The sequence below is a fragment of the Zootoca vivipara genome, chromosome 6, assembly GCF_965207765.1.
Source record: "Zootoca vivipara chromosome 6, rZooViv2.hap1.1, whole genome shotgun sequence".
Taxonomy (NCBI): domain Eukaryota; kingdom Metazoa; phylum Chordata; class Lepidosauria; order Squamata; family Lacertidae; genus Zootoca; species Zootoca vivipara.
This window is the reverse complement of record NC_142589.1, coordinates 24,487,218-24,496,827: the sequence shown is the minus strand read 5'-3', so window position 1 is coordinate 24,496,827 and position 9,610 is coordinate 24,487,218. Positions and strand designations below refer to the sequence as shown.

At 46.2% G+C, this 9,610-nt stretch overlaps 1 protein-coding gene across 1 annotated transcript; it reads right to left on the bottom strand.

Moving 5' to 3' along the window:
- Nucleotides 1-1,281: 1,281 nt before the first annotated feature.
- C6H1orf174 (chromosome 6 C1orf174 homolog) lies at nt 1,282-4,738 on the bottom strand. Its single transcript, XM_035119969.3, has 3 exons — nt 4,388-4,738; nt 3,073-3,576; nt 1,282-1,990 (listed from the first exon to the last, which is right to left on the bottom strand). Exons 1-3 carry the CDS (start codon nt 4,400-4,402, stop codon nt 1,880-1,882), a joined length of 630 nt encoding a protein of 209 aa, XP_034975860.2. The 5' UTR covers nt 4,403-4,738; the 3' UTR covers nt 1,282-1,879.
- Between the last annotated feature and the right edge of the window lie 4,872 nt (nt 4,739-9,610).

Genomic DNA, 9,610 nt, shown 5'->3' with positions numbered 1-9,610 from the left:
GCTGGAATCCTTCATTTCAAGCCCAGAGCCTGTAAAGCCCTGATTTTATTTTTGTAGCGTATCTAGCTCTCCTGTCTAGCAGAGTCCTAAGCATGTCTGTTCAGAAACAAGTCCTACACATTTAGGACAACTGTGTGCTCCCCCCCACACCAACTCGCCCTTCTCACCAAGGCCTGTTACCTCTTCAGCTTCCCACACCACCTCCTCCCAGTCTTCTCCCTCATTGTTGTCCCACCAATCCCCTGGCTCTGAGCCTTCTTCCCTTGGGGATTTCCCAGCTGGTCCCTCCCACCATTCCTCTGCGTCCAACAAGTCCATGACACCAGGAGTGTATCGCATGCAAAATGTTGGTTGCTAGCCATGCAAATAGAAAGGAAGACAGGGATTAATGCAATGAGCATTGTGATGTCACACAGACAACTATGGTTCTCTAAGCAGTGTAGGATAATGCTTAGAGCGACCGGGGTCAAAATTACTTTTAAGGGGGGGGGGGGAGGAAACAGAAGTGGTTTCCTTTCAATTTGACTATAAATCAGGGGAGGTTATCCTGAAGCCCTCCAAATATTGGGACTCCAGCTCCCAATTCAGCTTGTTTGTACAAGCAATTGTCAAGTATGCTCGGAGTCCAGGAACATCTGGAAGGATGCAGGTTAGCCCAACTTACTATAAAGAGCTAGACAGATTAGTGGAGGAAAGGATTATCTGCTGTAATTAGCTAAAACAACTAAGAGGAACTAAACAGTGCGAGAATGCCGTTGTTTCTGGATGCCTGTTTGGAGGCATCCAACTTGCTGCTGTAAGACATTTGAACAGAGCAGCCTTCCCCAGCCTGTTGCTCTCTAACTGTTGGACTACAATTCCCATCATTCCTGAGCCCTTGCTGGGTGTTTACTGGGAACTTAAAGAGCTCACAACATTTGGAAAGCTGGATTAGATGACACATCTATTATCCATCAGGGTTCTTCTATTATTTCTCCAAATCCTCTGCAACAGTCTAGGGTGGCTTCTGTGCCAGATCAACTGGGGTAGAAGCTTCCTTGAGGTAGAAAATTTGGTAACCCCCCCCCCCCCGGCTGCCCAGCTTAGCCCTGTGGCTCCTCAATTTCTGCACCGCTCCTCCATGCTGTGTTTTCTTCATGTGCAACAACAATTAAATAAAATCCTGCCAACACAAATAACACTGTCATTTGGGAACTATCCGACAGTCTTCCGTTCCCAAAATCCAGAGAGCGGATTTCTCTTCTCTGGCATCAGCCGCTTTGCAACATGAACTAACACGACTTAAGGGCTCTATAAATCGTTTTTAATTAGTTCTCTACTAAGCTTCTGCCGTTCCAGGCCGCTGCCTCGCAACCTGGGTGATCAGCAGTGCAAGAAATACTGTAGGCAAAGCGGATCGTTACCTCTTTGGAAAAGGAGGCTGGAGGGGATATTCATTCATACTGGGGCTAGCATCTCTCACTGTGCCCGAGAGATCCTGCAAACTCTCCTCCCAAGCTTGCTGGTGCAACCCCTGAGCCTGCAGGAAGTTGCCAAGTGACCCCACAACTCCCACCTTCCAAGCTTGCATTCTCACAGGAATCAAGATACTGACTTGTTTCCCATACACATGCTCCTTCTGGGAACTGTTTGCTCTTCTCACCCTTCTGGGAGTCAGGAGCTGTTCATAACAAGTGCTGTCAAACTTTCTGCTGACTTTCTGGCTTTGTCTCGCATGCAGTCTGTGACGTTGCCTCCAACATCTGCACTGGGAGGGTTAACTTTTTCAAAAAAGAAGATGCACTTCTCTAGAAGATGTAACAACGGTGGTGAGATGCACATTTGCATCAGGGAAAGAGAAATGGCAGCTACTGAAGGTGACCGGGTCAGTGCTCGGTGCTCAAGCGACTTCTTCCTTTTCATCGTCATCATCTTCCTTGGCTATGAAGTGTCCCTTTCTTAGCTCTCGCCTGCTGGCAGACGCCCGGGAGAGAGGATGGGCTGGGAGGTCCTAGGAAAGGAACAAGCCAAGAGCAGTCTTAATGCATGGGCCACGGTTGCTTCAGACAGACCACTCAGGGCCCTGTGTGACTCCAGCTCCCATCAGCCCCAGCCAGCATGGGATCATGGGAATTGTAGTCCAACAGCATCAGGAAGGTACCATGTTGTTATTCCTAGCATGTATGAACACCTGGGACAACTGATTAGACATGTAAAGTTTCTGGAAATTGTAAAGCTGTGGAAAAGAACTGTTCCCCCTCCCCAGGAAAAACATAAAATTAGGGAGGGGGATCAAAAATCACTTTGTATAAATTGGTTTGCCATTAAATTATCATGTTTGATATACGAAAAATGCAATTTATTCAGCCAATGATTACAAACTGAATTTACTTTTTAATTTCCTAAGAAAAATAAAAGTTAGAAATGGAGCTACAAGCTGCTGAACTGCAATGAAACTCTTTGGCATCTCTTTCATTCTGCTGATTTATGAGGACCAGGCAAATAAAAACAAATAACTTGATAAATCAACAACATTTATAGTAAAACAAGAAAATAATTATCTCTTGGTTGTATTCAGCTACGTCAATCATGAGTAGATCTACTGAAATTAATTACCCTAAGATAACCATTCAATGGAACTACTACGAGTAGGACTAGCATTGAACACTACTTTATGTCTCCCTCAGCCCTTCAGTGTCAAGCAGACATAAAGCATTCATTTCCATCAAAAAAAGGGAGCAGTTAAGTGAATGACAGGTGGGCAACCTCACCCACACTTAAAATTTAGCTCATGAGACTAGATCTTAATAAGGAGCCAAAAAGCTCCCTCACCCAAATTTATTAGTTGTCTCAGACGTCCTACAAAGACCTATCTTTTGGGCACCCTTGAAATTATTAGCTGTGATCACTATGTGACTGTTTTTAAATGTTTTTATTTTTTTAAATTGTTTTGCTTTCTCTGGTTTATTATGGGCAGGACATACGTTAAATAAAATAATAATAAATAATAATACGGGGGCTTACTCCTAAATGAGTGGGATTTGGGTTGCAGCCGTAACCCCAGGCTTCCTTCTGCTGACCCCCTTCCTTTACCTGCATAAATGCCACACTGCCAAAGAATCGGTCTACTGGCAGTGGCTGGTTGCTGTCCTCGTTCAAGAAGATGCTGTTGTCCAACTTGAACCCTTGACTCAGCTCCTCTGGCTCCATCTCAGAGTCATCCGACAACTGAGCTCCACAGCTCTCCTCTTCCTCTTCTTCTTCCTCGTTCTCTTCCTCCACAATCTGGACACGGGGCTGGAAGAGGGCTTTGCCATCCGCACCTGGCGCGGATGGCTTCAAGCAGGGGCCATCATCTTCAGCCTCCAGCATCTCTTCAGCCGTCTGAGGAACCTCCTTCCCTTCGCTTTGCAGCATCATCTTGAGGTGCGGAAACTTCACACCCGAGGTGGCTTTATCGGCAGTCTCTTTTGGGAAGAGAAGGTGGCTGCTGCTCGCACAGAAATTGGCTCCTTGTATCTCCAGTTTGGCCAGGCTTTTCTTTTCACATTTTAGCTTCTTTGAAGGGTGTCTGTCAGTTGCTTTGTGTGAAGGACCCTGTTTGAACAACAACAAGAAGAAGAAGCCAGAGACTGAAACCTCCACATCAAATTGACGATAAACAGAAAAATGACTTTCAGTTAGCCCATAATAGAGATAGGAAACTATTACTGAACTCTCAGGCTCAAATCCCACCCAGCTCAGCAATGATGCTCACTGGGTAATTCTGGGCCAGTCCCTCTCAGCCTCGTAGGGTTGTTGAGAGGATGAGAGGAGAGATAATTCCATATGCCACTTAGAGCAATTTGGAAGGAATGATGGGATATCAGTGACAAAATATTTTTGTCTTACTAACCATCATTTCTACACCAAGCTCTTACAAAGAAATCATAAGATTCTGCAAAGCAAATATAACAGATCTATCTGTCCAAGTTAAGCCCATATGAAAATCCCGAAATCCTATTAGAATAGAGTGGTAACAGTGACACAATAATTGGACTTGGAAGCCATAAGGCTTGAGTTCAAATCCCCCTTCAGCCACTGACACTCTGGCTGATCTTGAGCCATTTTCTCTTGCTCAAGCCTACCTCACAGGGGTGTTGTGACAACCCCTCACTGGGGGTGGGGTGGGTCAGCCATGTGATCACCTTGAGATATTTAGGGAAATGATGGAATAAGGGCACAGGGGAAAAAACCTGCTTATTCCTAACCCGGTGACTAATTCACACAAACAAGTGACAATTATTTGCATAAATTAGCATACGCACAACGGGCGTTGTTCTCTATGATGAAGCATCCCTAACGGCCACCGACAACCTGCAAATATTTAAATGTATCAATATATATTAGCATATGCAAATCGACTCACACTCCCGGCCCGCATGGAGAAGGTCTGTCCGCAACGAGGTCAGATCCACCAGGCACCATCACCAACTTCCGGCGGCACGCAGAGCTACTTCCGCAGTCCCCCCCCCCGCAGGGAAAACGCCCAATCAAGAGCAATATTCGGGCTCTTTCAGACGTCAAGACCGCCATTTTATTTTGTGCGCTACGTCACCCCTCCCCCTGGAAAGCGATATCATCGCCATCTTTGTATAGGACAGCGTTGCTCAGAGACAAAAATCAAGCGTCTCCAGTCTCTCCCGTGTTTCACCCCAGTCGGAACTTATAGAGATGCCGCCTTACCCTCGCCGTCCATCTTTCTTCCAGGACTTTTAACGACGAGACCAGGACTTAGGAGGTCACACTGAGGAAAGAACGGACATCTTTCTCGAGGGCAATCGTGATGTCTAGTGACGATACACGAAACACAGAGCCACGAAAAGTATAGAGAGACACGATCTGAATGTCACGTTCAAACAGACCCCTTTTCTAGACCGCTAGTGAGCAATCCTAGGTTTTAGGCTAGGTGTTACGTATAAGACTTCTAAGGTCCCAAATATAAAACAAGCGTTCATAAATGTACGTGGCAAACACATGCATAAGTATATAAACCACGTGTCTGAAATAGTACAGGAGAACAATCCTGGAGTCATTTTGACTCTCCCAAACCATTTTGACTCTCACAGTGACCTCAAATATTTCTCTGCAAGGAGGAAGGAAATGGGAAAGCCTCTTCATTGTCTTCTGCTTACCTGTCTTAAGGGCATATGTGTGTATGAATAGGGTGAGCCTGTGCCCTGGATTCAGGAATTAAAGTTTTTACCATCACAAAAGAATGAGCTGTCCAGGTAATACAATCAGTGACTATTATCAGGTATTCTGGCAAACAGGATTTCTGCTGTAGACCGCCCCTTCTTTGATCTATGTATGATGTATTGGGGGGTGGCCTCTAAGCTTAAAGGTAAAGGTAAAGGGATCCCTGACCATTAGGTCCAGTCGTGACCGACTCTGGGGTTGCGGCGCTCATCTCGCGTTATTGGCCGAGGGAGCTGGCGTACAGCTTCCAGGTCATGTGGCCAAGCATGACAAAGCCGCTTCTGACAAACTTCCCGCTGGAGTGGTACCTATTTATCTACTTCCACTTTGACATGCTTTTGAACTGCTAGGTTGGCAGGAGCAGGGACCAAGCAACGGAAGCTCACCCCGTCGCGGGGATTCAAACCACCGACCTTTTGATCAGCAAGTCCTAGGCTCTGTGGTTTAACCCACAGCAACACCAGCTTACAGGGTGGCAATTTCAAAGAGTATACAGTGGTACCTCTACTTACGAATTTAATGCATTCCGAACGCACATTCGTAAGTCGAAAAAATTTGTAAGTCGAATCCCATAGGAATGCATTGGGAGAAAAAAATTGTAAGTTGAAGCAACCCTATCTAAAAATTCGTAAGTAGAAAAAATCCTATCTAAACTGCATACAAGATGGCGAACAGAGCTCCGTTTGTAAGTAGAAACATTCGTAAGTAGAGTTATTCGTAAGTAGAGGTACCACTGTACAAGGGCTTGTACGCCATTGTTCTGGGCTCCTCCTCCCTCCTGCGTGTGGTGAGTGAGAGCCCTGTTGCAACAGTTTTAATAAAGATCAAGCTTACTAGCTGCTTTGCTTCTCAATATTCTTTGGTAGGCTTCTGTTATTTTTTTCCTTCCGAAAGGGAACCTACTTAAGGACTCTATACGGGCTCTTGGATACCCTATAAGGGAAAAGGAGCAGTTTTTTCTTATAACAGGTGGGCTGAAGCAGCAGCAGGTGCCCTCTCCTTCCAGAACAAAAAATAATTGCAGAGCATCTGCTTGGCATGCAGAAGGTCTCAGGTTCAATCCTCAAAGGCATCTTCAGTTAGGGCTGGGAGAGAACCCAGTGGCGTACAAATAATAAAGTTGTTGTTGTTGTTGTTGTTGTTGTTGTTGTTGTTGTTGTTGTTGTTGTTGTTGTTGTTGTTGTTGTTAAATATGAAATAATCCAATTTGCAACTCAATACCTTCATCACCTGACTTTCACTCTCAGCAGAGAACAAACAATAGTTAACCATTAACCCTTTAAGGAGCGTAGGAAACTACTGTGGGGAAAACCACCCCACAATATTAGCAATACTCTTTTAGCCATTCTCATTTCAGTGTGAGTTAAACCAATTATACTTAACAGGCCATGGAGCAGGTCTGTGGAGAAGGGGTTGAGAAGGCTCTGGGTTGGATGTTTCCCAACTTCTACTCTAAACAAAACTTCTTCAAGTGGAACAAGAAAATGTGCCTCCAATTTGGCTCTCTGAAGTTTCAGAAACAGCAATTTTGACTACAGTAATTTAAGAACACGGTGCATGTGTTTGTGCATCTCTAACCTAACCCCCCCCAGTGTTTTCCACACTCTTAGCCACTTGGTGGCAACCTTAGCCAGGGAATGATGTACAGTAGTTCCAATTGATAAAACGCAGAGAGTCAAATTTCCGTACCTGCCTCTGTTTATGCAGGACCCCTCCGATTCAGGAAAAGCCTGTGTCTAGTTTTGGCCAAACTAGGTCAGCTTGTGGATATTTTGTAGTTATGAGTGGCTCGCAGGATGGATTGCACGAGGTGCTTGTCAGATCCCAAAGGTCCCAGAATTAGGACTAATGAAGGTGTGACACCTGGATGTCTGTGATCAGCTCTCCCTTCTGGTTTTATTCAAAAAATACTTTAAATAATAATGGGCTATAGCCTGCAAAGTTTTACTCAGAGTGGACCCATTGGAATGAATGGACCTACATTAGTCATGTCTGTTAATTTCAATAGGTCTACTCTGAAAAGGGCTAACAACCTTAGAAGAGCTTGCCAAAAGAGGGCTCATGTTATCCAGCATCCTGTTCTCACAGTGGCCTGCCAGATGCCCCAGGGAGAAACCAGCAAGGGCACTCTTTTCTCCTGTGGTTTCCAGCAGCTGGCATGCAGAAGCATTGCTGCTTCCAACAGTGGAGGCTGAGCATGGCCATCATTGCTCGTAGCCACAGATAGTCTTCTCCTTAATGGATTTGTCCAATTCTCTTCTAAAGCTATCTAAGTTGGGGGCCATCACTGCCTCCTGTGGGAGCGAGTTCCATAGTTTACCTATGTGCTTGTGTTAATGAGAACTTTCTCCTATCTGCCCCGAATTGTCCAACGTTCAGCTTTGCTTGATGGCCCCGAATTCTAGTTGTATGAGAGAGGGACAGAAACTTTCTCTATCCTCTTTCTCATACCACGCATAGCTACCGTGTTTCCCCGAAAATAAGACATATCCATAAAATAGGCAGTAGCAGGATTTCTAAGCATTTCTGCAATATAAGCCATACCCCGAAAATAAGACATGGATGCGGCGCCTCCCGGCAACAGCTCACTGCCCTCCGCCATGCCGCGCCATGCCTGGTCCCGCTGGAATAAAACACCCCCCGAAAATAAGCCATAGTGTGTCTCATTGAGGAAAATAAATATAAGATGGTGTCTTATTTTCGGCGAAACGCGGTATATAAGCTTCTATCACATCACCTCTTAATCTCCTCTAAGAATTCCCAAACACTGCAACCTTTCATAGGGGAGTTGTACATTTGATCCGGGAACATACCCAGTCTGTCATCCTAGAGAGCCATGGCTGCCAGTTTGTCCAATAGTGACCTAGATGGACCAACAGTTGACTCATTATAAGGCAACTTCTTCTGCTCCTCAGTACATCCCTGTAGGCCAGAGGTTTTCAACCAGTGGGGTGCCTTGAATAATGGTCAGGGTGCCATCATGGGCAACACTGGCCCCTGTCCCTATTTCTTTCTCTCACTCCTCTGATGCCCTCTCGCATCTCTGCCTCCCAAAGGCTGGCACAGCTGTTTATTGCAGCAGCCCTGGCTATAAGCTCCGCAGGTGAATGGTGCTTCTGAGAGGCACCTCTCTTTGGGGCGAGGGGGGAGCGACCAGGGATGGCAGCAGCAGCAGCCTGGAGGACTCTCAAGGAGAAGGGGCTGAGGTAACACTCCACAAGTGGGGGCGTTCGAAAAAGGGTGAAAGGCTGCCAGCTCTGCAGGCAAGGGGTGACATAACAGCAAGCATCCCCAAACTTCGGCCCTCCAGATGTTTTGGACTACAATTCCCATCTTCCCCGACCACTGGTCCTGTTAGCTAGGGATCATGGGAGTTGTAGGCCAAAACATCTGGAGGGCCGCAGTTTGGGGATGCCTGCATAACAGGGCCAGTGCAGCAGAAAGAACGTAGTTGGTCAAGGGAGCCGTGGACACAAAAAGGTTGAAAACCTCTGTTGTAGGCCAAATAACAGCTCCACAGTGGGTGGGAGTGGGTTAAGAAGGGGGGGGGATATTTCACTCCTGTTCCCACAGCACCGTCTTCTTGATTTGACCTCCCAACAACTGCTTTTGGTTTCTTATCTTATTTTTAAACACGGGAGATTCAATCAATGATGTCATGACGTTACATCTAGCATGTCCCTCAAGAGACGTCTTGATGCAGCAGGGTTTAAAATAGTTTCCATTATCTTCTAATTACGGGAGTATAAAAGGCAGCAATTGTGTGTTGTGGGAGCGTGCTGTACCAGGATAAGGAAGCCTGCACCCCAGTTGAAATGGGAACGAAAAATGTGTGCAGCCCTAAAATCTCTGTGAGGTGAGAGACTCCAGGGGTCGCAGGTTTGATTTTCTTGCAATGAAGGTCAGCGGAGACTGTGGTGTCTTTGGCGTATATGGTTTTATTTACACATCTACACAACCTGAGCATAAGTTGGTGGGGCTTGCAGCATTAGCGTACCATCAGATCTTGCTTCTCTATTAGTCGCAGCTTTGGATCCAGCATGAAGCAAGCATGTTCAAGGTGTCTCCAGCTTCCAGCCTGCTTGCAGCTCAGCTGACAACCCACATGTTAACATGTTAACATGCTAACCACAGTGCTTGACTACTCAGGCACCATTGCCTCGAGAAGGGCTCTGGTTTGGCAAGCTTGCTCTCATGCCTTCTACCCCAACAGATCCTTGATCCCAAGAATCGGAAGGCACTTGGCATCATCCAGACTAGCCCCCAACAAACTCACAGCAATACAGTGTGTGGCAATGACAGCAGGTGGTTGAAGCATCTGGTCGGGCCACTGTGAGAATGGGATGGTGGACTAGATGGGCCACTGGCCCTTACCAAGCAGGGCTGTTCTAAC

Coding starts and splice junctions, on each gene's coding strand:
- C6H1orf174 (XM_035119969.3), bottom strand. Junction 1,991..3,072: donor GCAGTGTGGCATTTATGCAG/GTAAAGGAAGGG, acceptor TTCCTTTCCTAG/GACCTCCCAGCCCATCCTCT.